This window comes from Lissotriton vulgaris, chromosome 12 (assembly GCF_964263255.1).
Source record: "Lissotriton vulgaris chromosome 12, aLisVul1.2, whole genome shotgun sequence".
NCBI lineage: Eukaryota > Metazoa > Chordata > Amphibia > Caudata > Salamandridae > Lissotriton > Lissotriton vulgaris.
Genome location: NC_141700.1, coordinates 282,195,690 through 282,210,631, shown reverse-complemented (window position 1 = coordinate 282,210,631; position 14,942 = coordinate 282,195,690). Strand labels below are relative to the sequence as shown.

The window sequence follows — 14,942 nt, the reverse complement described above, 5'->3', positions numbered from 1 at the left end:
TGAGTAGCAGCCATCTTGTAATTATAACTCTTACAAAGAAAAATAATTATTTAAAGATGATTACTGGGCATGGCCACACGTATGCGGTGGCCATCTGTTAATTTGGTTGCCATTTTAGCAAATTAAAAAATATAAGGTATGTCCTGAACCTGTTGTTGGTGAAATTGAGAGACTCTGTATCACTTTACTGGTGCTGTACTGAAGGCAGACAATCTGCAAGTGCTGCCAGGAGAGTGCCGCTAGTCTTGCCTCACTTTGCTTGGTTCTGCAGTGTATGATAAGTTCCTTCTGTAATTTTAAGACATTTATAATGTGTATTTGTAAAGCACACGTTCACCCATAGGTCTTTGGCGCTGAATAACATATGTTTGTTGTTACTCAACTCAATGGTACTCATTTTATCAACTTTAGATGGATGAAAGGCTGAGTGGACCCCCTGGCATTTCAACCTGTGACTATGAGGTCAAACACAGGCCCATGCAGTGGATGCATGAGTCCACTGAGTCTCCAGACCCGAACTTTATTTTACCTCAGTAAAAGCAGGGCCAATTGAATAATGTGATTATGCAGCTGCAGTTTTTTTTGCATAATCCACCATCTGCTGCATAATCTGCAGACTTTAAAAAATAAGTTTTTCTAGCTCAAACGGTTCAAAAGTCACAAAAAATGTAGCAACACATGTTGCTGCAGACTGGTAGGCCCTTCATAAAGATTGACTGGTCATTTTTGTGTTGCTTATTGCTTCATTTTGGTGTTAAACTGGTACTAATGAGCTGCAACTAATGCCCAGACAGTGTTAACAAGTGAAAAATGACAAAAAACGTAGTAAAACTTTCACAATTTGTTGTTGCATAATTTCCTCAATCTAGTAATTTGGCCCTCCCCTGTTGCATACTTCAAGTGTCCCTGAGTATAAGCAGTGTGTTGCTCATTAACAATGCAGCACGATGAGAGGATTTCACATTTACGAAGTCATAAAAATGTTGGCCATAAAGATAATAAAAAGAAACTGGATTTTCAACACTATCATATTTGGAAGCTATTCTGGCAAACCATATTGCATCATACTGTATGACCCACAGTATAATCTTTCTGGGTAGACTGTCTGTGGCCTTTTTATTTGATTGTATTTTCTATCAAAACGAACAGCACAGATTTGAACTAATTAGTAACCACAGTATTTAGCCATTACTCTATTCTGTTTCAAACAGATATTGACTTACATGGGCAATCAGATCATTTCGAAAGCTCCCCCAGGTCTGCAGCAGAGGCTCAGTTTCACAGCCGCGAATCCCAGTCAAGGAAATGCTTCCATCACCATTGCATACTTGGAAGTAAAAGACTCTGGGACCTATCAGTGCAAAGTGAAGAAGAATCCAGGATTGGCATCCAGGAAAGTGGCCATAGACGTGCAAGGTAATTATAACCTTTCCTCAGATGGCTCTGCTAAATCTGTAGATGCCTGCCTGCTCTTATGTGTCCTTCCTTGTGGTCTCTGGGAAACTATTCCGTAGCCATAATATTTGATATCAAAATATATATTTGTGTTCTAATGTGTTACCAAACTTGTACCGGGTAAGAATATGTACTTGCGGGAAAATCTACCTATATTGCTTGTTGCATTGCTTTGTTTTAATCGAGGCCCATATTTAGAGTTTGGAGGATGAGATACTCCTTCACGAATGTGACGAGTATGTCCGCTGCTGTATTACAAGTGCCATAGGATATTGTGATACTCGACCAAGATGTCCATCACATTTGTGGTGAAGATCCCATCTGCCAAACTCTAAATCTGGCCCAATGTTTTTTTTTTGCTTTTGCTTTCTACTGAATTTGCTTTCTACTGAGTCCTTCCAAGCAGGCATAGGTGCATTTGCTCTGCAAATAAGGTATGCTTTTGCCTTTGCACGGCAGACAACACTAATGTGGATCTTCGCTGTCATATCAGGGCATTGCATTTTCACTGATAACTGTCAAATATTGAATTCACTTTCCATGAAAGTCAGTAGTATACAGGTGGGGAAGCGCTCCTTCAGAGGGGTCAGTTATGAAAACTGTATGGCAAGATGCAGTATTACAGAGCGTATGAATGGGTATGTCGCCCACTCGGCCCACTCTTCGTCTCATGATAATCTCTTGCATATCTGACACCCTAAACCTCTTGTTCTTGGACAGCCAATCGGCGCACCTGCCCCCTGCCAGTGCCAAACCATAGGGGCATGCTGCTGGCGGCAGGCCCAGCATGACTATGTTGGTCCTATAATGGGTATCACTCAGGGGGTCTGGGATGGCGCAACAGGGTAAATTTGGGTTTGGTTGTTCAGCAATTGAGCTATTGGTGGGTACAAGCATGAGATTGGGGGGCGCAGATGAACCAAGTTGGGTAGGGCAATCATTAACAGGGCGGTTTTGGTGCAGTGTTAGCCTTCAGAAGGAAGTATTCCCTTAGTTGAGTGCAGGTGTTACAAGAGCGTACAACTAGGGGACCGACAGGTGTACACAATGCAACAGTGGGTGGGTTGGTTTTTGTTAAAACGTTTGGTGGGGGAAGAGTGGATGCCCCCCTGGTATGGTGTTAGTTGAGGCTATCACCCTCACAAAGAAAGCTTATTTACTATTTACTGCGATGTCCAAGCGATCCAGTCGCTCTCATAGGGATTTAAATGTTGTGTCTATTGCGTAAATGATCCGCAAGCAAGCAGAGTTAATAGAAGTTTCCCCAATGTCTGATGCGCTTAATCCTGCTTTCGGTTGTATGCAAATATAGTGGCTAAAGTTACCACTCGGGAACAAAGCCCAAGGTACTAGCACCTGATGACGAAGAGGACTGCATCCATAAAAACAGGCAGCTGCAGGAAGAGCTGGCCCGTGGAGGCTGTTGTCTTTTGGAGCAGACCTGCTTCCCACCAGTCCTTTTGCGTTTGGAGGTCACAGCAGCGGTTACCCTATTTGGGATACCTGTGGCTTGTGGTTCCCTAGGCGAGGCAGACCCTTGAACATCATAAGTGCCTCAGCTGGGGGGTAGATCATTGTTAGAACCAGCTGTCTGGTGCACAGAATCATGGGGTATGATGTTGAGTGCTGCGTCCGCTGGTGCTCCCCCAGCGATCCTCCAGATGTAAGGTCAATGTGTATACCCTCATTCCCCCGGGACAGTCTACGCTCTGTTAGTTCAATTTCTGAAGACAATATGCTGACCACCCTTTCCAGCATGCTGTCCAGAGTGATGGCGGGCGGGCGGGTGGTTGGCCGGTACGTTTCCTCGTCATGGTTTATAATGTTTCTAGGTGGATAAATGGACGGGATAATGGAGAAAGAGGCTCACAACTTGGAAGCTATGAGACCTTGATTCAGAGGAGTGCGCTCCAATGCCTAGGCACACGCAGATGCCCACATAAATAAGATAGGTGGCACTAAATACAATATGCGTCACAAGCAGTAGAGCACAGTACCTTAAAATATCCACCTATCCAAGAAGTTAGGGGGGTTGCCCAGCCTCTTTCGGGCTATGACGAGTGCAGACGGGCCCGCCTTTGACCCAGACATGTCCCGCGCTGCGAGGGATGAGGCAGCACTTTGGGCGTGATGTGGGTGCCTCCCCCTCTCCAGTGGAAAAGAAGCAGGTTGCACCCTGGGACTTGTGGTCCCACCAGGGTTAACAGGGAGCTGGCGGCTGTGAGGCAGCGGATGTGGCAGCCTGGGACTGGTGTCCCACCAGGCTGTGGAAGGCAGGTAAGCAATGCCCCCCCACCCCCCCAGCAAGGCCAGCAAAGGAGCGTCCCGCACAGCGGCGGAAGAGGCAGAGATGTAAGCTTGATGTGGGCACCTTCCCCTAGTCAGCGGTGGCGGGAAAGAAGCAGGTTACACCCTGGGACTTGTGTTCCCACCAGGGTGATCAGCGAGCTGGCAGCAGTAAGGCAGCAGATGTGGCAGCCTGGGACTGGTGTCCCACCAGGCTGTGGAAGGTGTGAGAAGTTAGCCTGGCATATGATGTCCACTAGTTCTAGTGGGCACCTTGCACCAGTCTAATTGACCCTTATTGATGGTGGTTGTAAAGTCAACCTTATAGAAAGCTATCCTAGCATGGACCAGCTGTCATCAGGCGAAGACTTCAGAGAGCGCATTAAGCAAGTTGTTTTACCAATTATAATCCCTTGAGTACCAAATGAAAGTACACCACACAAGGTATATATCAAATATATATGTATTTATTCTAAATACAACCCCTCTGCACCCTTTATGAGGTCAGAGATAAAAGTACAATACAAGTTACTTAATTAGCATACGAATAGTTGCACAGTATACGTTTTGCCCTAGGGGCTTCACAAACCATATACTAAAATAGTGGTATGAGAACCACGTCTGAGATAGAAAGCAGGCCTAGGGCCTCGGGGAATCGCTGGGGCTTCTAGGAACAACCATGGGTTAGGAGTAGGAGGCCCACGGGAGACGTGTGCAGTGACTAAACACAGCAGCGGGTTACCATTGACTTTCTATGGGAAGCAAAGAAGTTACAAATATACAATTTAAGGATACTTCCGGATGGACTACGATGGAACCCTTTTAGACTTAGACACTAGGAGGCCCAATACCGTTGAGACTACCAGAGTACTCGTGTTACCGCACCCACGGAAGCCGGGTGCATAGGTGTCTTTTGATGTCTGGTTTCTTCGCCGATTTCAATGGAGAGCTGCAAAGAAGTGCTGCAGGCGACCAGAGGAAAAGTGTCCGGGTGGATCCAAGGATGGATCGAAGATCTGAAGAACCTGAAAGCAGAAGGGACAGAGTCTGGGTCTCTTGCCAGTGACCAGGATGGCGATGGAAAGCTGCCAGCCAATGTCGGGTGATTTCAGGTGAAAAGGTAAAGTTTGTCAGTTTTTGACGACAACCAGGAGCTGGATTCAAGCTGTCCAATGAAGGATCTAGTTGACTGCGGTGTCGATATCCAGATTGGACCCAACAAGCCTTGGCAAACGCAACCCACGCAGGATGTCAAGATTGGCTTTGGTGCAGAACAGCAAGGTCTGTGGTGCTTCTTCTTTATAGAGAAGCTGGAGCAAGCCTGGAGCAATCAGAAAAGCACGTTAGATTTAAAAAGAAGTCTTTAGGGGGCTCACTAGCCAACGGACTAGGAACTGGGAAGACACGTCTAGCTGAAATCCAAGACCGGGCCCCAGGGGACACTCGTGGAGTGTGGAGGCATGAGCTTTGGTGCAAATGGTGCTCGGGCTGGGGTTTCAAGAACTCCAATGCACAACTGCGAGATACCTCGGGATTCGATGCAGTTAGCAAAATCCAGGATGTCCAGGAGTTCAGGTAGCCGAGATGGCGGCGTTTTGAAACGGTAGGACGTCGAGTGGTTGATGCATCGTGATCAACATACGAGGTTACTACGCAAAGATACTTGTTACCTCTGGATTGCATAAGACGTATATTCCCTATGACATATAAGACGGATCTTTCCCTCATAAGATAAAGCCTCATCAAATATACATAAATCTTCTGGAAAGTTAAGAATTTCCGGTCTTCCGAATTATTTACAAAAGGAAGAATACTAGAGAGGGATACCTATAATCTTTGCATTTTGGAGTTCGCTTTTGGGGAAGTTACAATATAAAGAATAGAAAAGAAGCCTAAGGATAAATAAGCCTTCTTTCCCCCATTTCGCTACTTCTTCAGATCGGAAGCTAACTCGCCTCGCCACAACTACCTCGCCCTGAAGAAGTTCTGGTTTCAGAACGAAATGCGTTGGCTGGTGTTTTTCCTAAAATTGATTATTAAATGAGTATTACAACCTTACATCACGACTCAGCGTTTATATAAGAGGACACTAGGAAAGTTGTATAGTCTCTTACTACTGGATGAGACCAACTTGTAGAGCGGTGCTTTTCCATATTGGACAAAAAATTTACTTTTTACCCCAGTTCTGGGTGATGCTCTTAGGACAGGGAGCATTTGGAAAGAGCACGCTGGAACTTGAAAACTAATCTATTTGGTGATCCTAGGATTGGTGCCTTGTCTTTTCTTTGAGTGGTCCACTGTCCGAAGTGTTGTGGTATAAGCAACCCACGCAGGATGTCAAGATTGGCTTTGGTGCAGACCAGCAAGGTCTGTGGTGCTTCTTCTTTGTAGAGAAGCTGGAGCAAGCCTGGAGCAATCAGAAAAGCAAGTTAGATTTAAAAAGAAGTCTTTAGGGGGCTCACTAGCCAACGGACTAGAAACTGGGAAGACACGTCTAGCTGAAATGCAAAAGCGGGCCCCACTGGACACTCGTGGAGTGTGGAGGCATGAGCTTCAGTGCAAATGGTGCTCGGGCTGGGGTTTCAAGAACTCCAATGCACAACTGCGAGATACCTTGGGAGTCGATGCAGTTAGCAAAGTCCAGGATGTCCAGGAGTTCCAGTCCCACATCTCTCGTGTCTGCCACGGGTCTCAGCTTAGCTGTGAGTGAAGGTCGGGATCAGAGATGTCTGGAAGTTTATGTCCTGTGTTGCAGAGTCTTCGGGATCCGGCAGGAGCCTCGAAAATGCAGACTGGCAAAGTTGCTGTTGGTGCCTGTTTGAACAGGGTGGTCACTCCTTGACCACAAGGGAGATGTTTTCTGTCTTCCAGTCGAAATGGAACATCAAAGGTCCAGGATTTATATTTCAAAGTTTTGTCCAGGGTAATCTAAAGTCCTAGGGACACAGCTCCCATACTTATACTAAGTTTAGGGGTTGGACTACCTGTAGGGTCCCTCCTATGGGTGGACCTGGGAAGGGGGTGGTTACACCCCTTTTCCTTTGTCCAGTTTTGGGCTATGCATGGAGCGTCTTGTGTGCCCCAGGCAGAGTCTGGAAAGCATTCACTGAATGCAGCCCTCCCTGCTCCAATACACTAAAGCCTGTCTGGGGAGTTGCCAGCACCTCCCTGGACAGGAAACCTATTGTCCAGGCCTCCCCTGCCAGAGTTTCGTCCAGCAGCAGGAGGGCAGATTCGTGTCTGTGGCAGCAGCATCCATTTTGTGATGCTGAGGCTCTGTTTAACTTTAACCGGGTTTACCAGTAACTACATGTCTTCTCCCTTTAGAAGGGTGGAATGCTACCCCCGCCGCCAGGACTTTTGGGAGGGGGTAGTATTCCAATGTGTTTGACACCTTACACGACATGTTTTGATAAAGCCAAACCAAAGTTAGCATTAACCTAGAGGATTATAATGCACTTAAGAGTATATGGTATGGCTATATCATAGAACAGCTATAAGGAGATGTTCCGAAAGCTGCAGAGGGGGTCAGCTCATGCTAGGGCACCCTCTCACATAAAACCAAGCACTCTGCCTTCAGGATTGTTAAGGCCTGCCATAGGAGTGGCTTATAGGTTATTATGTGTCTATATATAAGGTAGATATAGATATACTATATCTAAGTAAGGGGTGATTAAACCACCTTACTGAGGCTGTGTGAACAGGCCTGTGGTGTCAGTTTGGAAGGCAAACCAGGGGTGGCACAATACATGTTGCAGCCCATGGTAGGCCTAGGGTGCACCTATGCCCTGGGTACCTAGGGTACACTATACAGGGGCTCATAAGGGTGACCCAGTAACCAATCTGGTATGTACCTAAAGTACATGGCATCAATTTTAGAGAGAGAAAAGCTAGGCTGTGTTCCTGGTTAGCAGGGCCACAGCCAGACTAAAGTCGAAAAACCAGAGAATCACAGCAAAAAGTGGGGGTAACCATAGGAAGCAGACCCTACTCTCCTGCAGAAGGCAGGTAAGCAATGCCGCCCCCAGCAAGACCAGCAAAGGAGCATATTTTAACTTCCTTAACTTACGACTTTGTACCCCTGCAAACCTCACAACCCGCTACAACACTATCAAATACTATTAACAATGATAAATAACTTAAAATAAAAATAGCAACAACAATTATACAAACAATATATATAGTATACATTTAAAATATGAACTAAAACACATTAAAATTATATTTTTTACAACAATATTGCAACAGATATTAATAACAGAGATATTCTTGAAAACAATGTTTCTTACCTAAAATTCTATATTTATGTCCATGTTATTTCTGCATCATGATATTAATGTATCACAACATTAAATACTCAACATTTCGGTAGTACGATAGTAATAACTCAATATTATGTTCAAATGTTGGTTGACAGTCACACTAGCATTCTCACCCCCTCTGGAGGGAGTGTGGATGCTATTGATACTGTTGCCATTGTATATGGCTCGATCGGAGGAGACTGTTTATCTGGTACCGGACATGATATGCTTTCACCTGGCTCTGGCCCAGTGGCCAATCGTAGGAAAAGATTATTGAAAATCAAGCAGGGAATTAAAAAAAAAACACTGCTTACCAAAAAGCTGAGTACAGTTCCCAGCCCACCACAATTGGACTCTGCCCTCTGGGATAGCATACGTGGAGGACTTAGTGACCTGTTTGATCCTAGATTACATCCTAGGCATGTCCCCCTCACAGCCATTGAGGAACATCTGAAAAACTTGATTAGTAATGGGGAGGTGCGCACACCAGGCCCACCTAAAGAGCATTCAGGGGTAGATGTAAGACCAACTCACTCAATTACGTCTGCTCAGATCAATGAGAGGGTTCTTTTTATCACAATGTTTTCTCTACTATCGAAAACCAGAATTTCCATGGTCTATTTGCCTTGGTAGACAAATTAGCCAAGAAGAATGCATACCTAGGAGGATCATTCAACCTAATCCTGGCTTGTGACTTTAATGCAAAAGTGAGCATTGTGCCTACCCTCTCTTCATCAACCTTTGTTCGAGGTCTAGTTGAAGTTAATTGAGAGGACGTTATGGACTCTAGGGAGCAATTACTATGCACATTTTTGGTGACCCGTGATCTAGAGATTGCTATCTCTGGTTTGTTGACCACTACCAACCCAACATATATTGGTAGGGGGTGTGGCTCAGTAATTGAATATGTCTTTGTTTCTCAAAGCATGCTCCCTTATATCTTGTATGGGTTGGAGCTTCCTACTATTTACTATATTTCAATAGGGAAATAACCAATTGCACCTATTCAAGAGATTTATAGGAGAAAGTGCCTTCCCACTCTGATTTACGACATGGAGGGTTTGGGATTATAGGGGCGGAGGTAGGATACAAACTGGGGAAAAAAGAATTTGAAGGCTTGAGTTGGGGGTCCCCCGTCTACTTCGCACTTTGCATACCATTACGAGTTAGGCTTAGAACATGTGAAGGATTTATTTTTATTTAGTTCATTTATTTATAAAGTTTTATATATCGCGAACATGACCCACGAGAGTATCAGAGCGCTTTACAATATAACATAATTGAACATTAGATGGTTGAAGTGGTGTACATACATTCGGTGCTCGCCCTAATACAAAGGAGTTAAATTATAGTAAATAAATAGCTTAGGTGACTAGTAGTCAACAAAGAATGATCCACGAGGGAATCGGAGCTATTCACATTACACAGTTTTTCAGCTTTAGGAGGTTGAGGTAGTAAAGGTACAATTGGTATTTGCAATTCAACACAAAAAAGTAAATAATAATATATATGGATAGTATAGGTGCCTATTAGTTGGCTGTAAGAGATCCACGAGGGAATCGGAGCGCATCGCATTACACAGTTATTCAAACTTAGCAGGATGAGGAAGTATACTTACATTTTGTATTCGCAGTTCAATACAAAAGAGATAGACAGTAATAAATGGATAGCATGGTCACTAGAAGTCAGCGTAATGTATGATGCCTTAGGATGTGAATTTGTTCATTAGAAGCATTCTCACTTCTTGTTTGAAGGATATAAAGGAAGGGATTCCACGTACAGCTAGAGGTAGGGAGTTCCAAATCTTCGGTGCAATCGCTGAAAAATCTCTGCGCCCGGTACTCTTTTTATGGAAGGACTGTGGTTTCAGTAGTAGTGAGCTTGCACCTCCCATTGTCTGCATCCTCCCGATCGTTCAAGCTTTAGTGCTAAGTAACTGGGGGTATTGCTGTGCAGGGTTTTATGGGTCATGCAAGCGATCTTTAGTTGTATTCTTGCATCTTAGGACAGCCAGTTCAAAGCTTTCAAGGCAGGGGAAATGTGGCTATTTCTTTTAGATCCTGAGACCTGTCTGGCTTCAGCGTTAAGAGATGCCCTCAGCAGTGCCAGCTTGTATCTGGGGAGACCGCATAGAGTGGTACTTCCATAGTCCAGTCTTGATAACACTAGGGCTTGTACTGCCATTTTTTGGTCGGTCTGTGGGAGGAAGGGTTTAGGTTTCCTTAGTAAACTCAACTGGTAATTGGCTCCCATGGTAGCTTTAGAGATTTGAGCCTGCATGTTTAGGTGTTTGTCTATGGTGACTCCCATGGATTTCACAGAGTCAATGAAGAGGGGGGCACAGTCAAAGGAAGTTAGGTGATTCAACCATACCTCTATCTTGGGTATGTGATTAGGTGGGGAGATGAGGAGGAATTCCGTTTTTTTGGAGTTAAGCATGAGGTGGTTGTCAGTGAGCCAGCTTTGAGTATTCTGCAGGATAGCGTTGAGGGACATGAAGTCTTCTGGTGAAGAGATTTTCATATACAGTTGGCTGTCATCGCATATAGGTGATAAAGAATGTTCGCAGAGTTCAATGCTTTTCCAAGGGCTCCATGAGTAGAATAAAACGAATGGGTGAAAGTGCTGATCCCTGTGGAACCCCTATGGTGACCATGGATGGTTGAGAGAGTAAGTGTTTCGTCTTGATTCTTTGAGTTCTGTTGTTTAGGAAGGAGGTGAACCATTGTAACAAAGGGCCAGTAAGACCCATCCTTCGTTAACTGTATCGAACGCGGAGGATAAGTCAAGAAGTATCAATAGGCATGATTCGTTCTGGTCCAGCATTTTTAGTATGTCATCCATTATGTGGGTGAGAGCATATTTCGTGCTGTGACCTTGACGGAAGCCGGACTGATGTTTGTCTAGGAGGTAGTGGTTCTCAATGTGGTAGCAAAGTTGTATTTGCACACATTATTCCAGCAATTTCGCCAAAGTAGGTATGTTGGATATTGGTTGGTAATTGTTGAGATCAGAGGAGGGGGAGTCATTCTTGCCTGTTGCTCTAATGGAGTTTAATCTGGTCCAATGAAGAGACTGCTTTAAATTGTGCATTCATCCTAGACTTCCTCTCCTGCTCACATGGTTCCAAAAACCCCTGCCTCAAATACATCGGAGAGACAACTTTTGAACTAGGCTTCCTATATATATATATATATATGAGAAGCAGAGTGTATTACAAAAAAGGACAAAGGACGGGTTAAGGACTGCTTTCTGTCCCATAGATGGGCTTAGAGGTAGGGCTTAGAAATATTAATACCTATCGTCAGAGAATACTCTCTTTTGCAAACTACTGAGGAGATGGCTCCCTATTAGAACCTGGTCCTGAATACATAGTAACGGCTGTTGTTGGCCTGTTTCAGACTAGGCTCCTTTAGATGGCTCTTATGTTTCCTGCAAGGCCAGTTTGCTCTCTCTCACATATGTATTTGCCCATGCGACTAGCTGTTGTCTCAGACCCTTTCGCATTTTTTCTTTATCTGCAAGTATTACCTTCCCACTACCAAATGGTTCTTATTACAGCTGCTTCAAACGTACAAGTTTAGCAAATGCAGAGTGGCACTGATTTTTTTTGTTACAACAGCTAGAGGGCCATGATACATGAAATGCATTAGGCTCCTTTCTAAAAAGTGCACTTTGTCTTTGTAAATCTATGATGTTTTAATGTTGATGCCTGGATTGTTTTTATTTTATACATGTTGCTAGAGGTACTGATTCTTATGTAAAGCAACTAGTATGCCCTGTTACATGTAACATTTTAGGCTCCCCTCCAACAGTGCACCTCACTTGTGAAAATGTATTATGGTTTAATAATGACACTTTTATTGTTTTTTTGTATATGGATATATTGTGCTAATGGATCCCTCTCTCACTCGATTACTGTGATTTTTATTCAAACTGTATTTTTTTAAAATAAGGATTTTATCTTGCTTTTATAACTCATGCACTATTTTTTATTGATGTATCTTTTATGATCTGCTTTTGATGAGATCGAATAAAGAATTTTGAAAATAATTTTTATTTTTAAAAGCACAGCAAAAGTAGGTCTATGAAGTTTATTTTTGATCACAGTTAAGTTCAAAATAAAAATGATATTGGTGATGAGGGGCAGTCACAAATATTGCTTGACGCTGTCTAACATAACAAATGAAAGGCAGCATTGGCAGAGGAGGAATGAAGTAAATTTAAAGCTGAATTAAATATCGCCATCTTGGTTGATTTTCGAACACATGTAAGCTAAAATTTTATTGCTTAAAGCTATGTAACAAAATAATTCAAAGGTAGAATTGTTCAGTGCAACTGCATTATATTGTTTAGAGCTCTCTAACAAAATAATAAACTGCTGTGGTTCCCCACTAAACATTCCTGCGCCATGTGGCAGGCACTGAATGGTACCTGGACACATGGTGCAGGGATGTTTGAAAACATCAATTTTTCTATTGCAGCGTGTGCTGTGGCCCATTTCTGGCCACTGCACAAGCTGCAATAGAAAAATGGATGTTTCCACCCACCCATCTCGCTACAGTGTCAGTCGATTGCTCATCTGACCAACATCGTAATAGGGCCCCTAGTCTTGATAATATAATCAAAATTAAATGTAATAGTTTTTTAATGGTCTGTAAGTACTATATTTTGGGGAGGGTTGCCAGGCAAATCCTGTGTGTACAAAAAGTTTTTTATTACACTACACATTTAAAGTTAGTACTTCACACTTATCAGTGTTAGGCCAATAAGCCGACAAGTGGGGAAAAGGAGTATCTTGCTAAAGAAAAGGAGGAAGGGTTACTATAGGGTTAGAGCAATATAGAAGAATGTCATCAGTATAAAATGACATCTTAATTTGTTGTGACCCAGCTTGAAAATCTGAGGTGTGCACATCCTGACAAATTTTGGTTAAAAGGTACTATAATAAACAAAAGGAGTGATACTGGATAACCTTGGTGTACCCCTCTGAACAAAACTACGTAATCTGAAAGCATGCCATTAACAGAAATTGCATCTTTATGGTGTGTATATAACAAGGATAATAAAACAATCAATTTGGATGGAAAACCAATCTATTTTAATGCCTGAAACAGAAAATCCCAAATGTTTGCAAAACCTTTGTAGTCAGTATTGATTACAGATATGGGACTGTAATTCTTGCAATTTGAGAGATCTTTAACCCTCATAACTAATATCCCTGATACAAATCTCCATGTAGTAAATCATTGCCATACTCCTAAGAGAGTAGTTGGGATGAAATTACCTCAATCCTCAAAAATCGGCGCTTCAGTGCATCCTGCTGCTGTCAAAATGAAAATAAATCACCGCTGCGATAAGACACCGCTATTTAATTCTTCTCAATGAGCACTCCTTGCTCCATTGCACACCTGTGTGATCTCTGTTACCGACCAGCCATCTTGAAATGGGTACCCCTTAATGGTTCATGCAGAGTCACAAAACCCATTAAACTATTAAAAGTTCTGGCAAAAAGCTCTAAACCTACTGAACCTTTAATCCAACTAAAAAAGTAATTCCAAGGATTTCGTGTTTTATATTTTATATATTGCGGCTGCACCCAATCCCACATCAGAAACCAGAGTGCTAGTACTTCCCCCATCATACAAACACTTCCGGGGCCGAAAAAGAAACACATCAGCCAGATAACCCCTGTAGCGGTCCAGCCATCTTAGAATGGGTATTTTAAAATCCATACCATCCCAATCTCACAACGGGGAGCTGATAGTGGCTCCTAGATTTGCAAAAAGATATTTTTAAAGGCCAAAAGGATTATTTATTAATACAATATCTAAAGCAGAATTTATTAGGACGGAACCAAGATGAATGGTTCACAAGTCTTTTTTCTCTCATGGTATCAAGCCCAAAGAACTTCAGTCATGTTAATTCCTTCTCACAGACTGGGTGTAAGTGGTTCCACTAGGAACAGTATTCAAGAGATCAATGCCATCCAATCCTCTTGTGTATTGAGTCCTTTATTAACCGTACCTAATTTAGAAATGTACCATGGTCCTCTAATTTTCCTCTTCTTTTACGAATAACCTCCCCGCATATTGCCACATTGGGTTATTTGGGAGAAACAAGTCGTGAATTGAGACTTACATTATTGGAACATAAATCACCATGCATTAAGAGCTTGTAAAGAAAATGCTCCACTTACAGATCACTGCACCCAGGCAAACATGTTTTTTTTACTTTTGTTGGTTCATCTCAGAAAAAATCATAGGCAAAATGCGGGGAGGTGATTTGAAAAAGAAGAGAAAAATGAGAGAACAGTGGTCCATCTTCTCAGTGTGATTTTGAAAGGTAGCACTCCTCCTGCCCTAGCATACCACAAGACTCTAGTTTTCTGTATGTATGAAACTGTATTAATCTGCACATGCATACATGTACATACGCTACGAATAAGTACAAACAATCAAGATGTGGCTAAGTGTCCACATGGGAGTGGATCCTGTGCCCACAAATACAGGAGATGTAGACGGGACATGCACACAGGTGGCATATGGTTTAGTGAAAAAGGCGCTAGAGCACTAGCTGTACACCACTGCAAAGTGTCTACATGTACACATTGTTTTGCACACAAGCAATAAGTGGCTAGGTGCACAAAGATTTAAAATAAATGTTCTGTTAGGTAACACAAGTTAGTAAGGATCTAAGATACAACTCAGTTTGAGACTTGTACAATATATGTATGGCTAGCATAATTCATGTATCTGATGGGTGTCGGAAGCAGGTCCAGGAAGGCTGCACCATGCAGGATTGTTTTGTATCCACATAAAGTACATTTAAATGAGATTAATCTAAATGCAAGTTGTCTACAAATTCAGTGGTTACTCTGAAAATGGTGACATACCTGTT

The 14,942-nt window shown here is 43.0% G+C and overlaps 1 protein-coding gene across 1 annotated transcript in view; it reads left to right on the top strand.

The window, feature by feature from the left end:
• LOC147673967 (coxsackievirus and adenovirus receptor-like) overlaps window positions 1–14,942 on the top strand; it is a 162,837-nt gene that overhangs the window by 88,522 nt on the left and 59,373 nt on the right. The window contains exon 3 of the mRNA XM_086945055.1: window positions 1,212–1,416. Coding sequence (XP_086801181.1) covers window positions 1,212–1,416 — 205 coding nt within the window. The remainder of the gene's footprint in view (window positions 1–1,211; window positions 1,417–14,942) is intronic.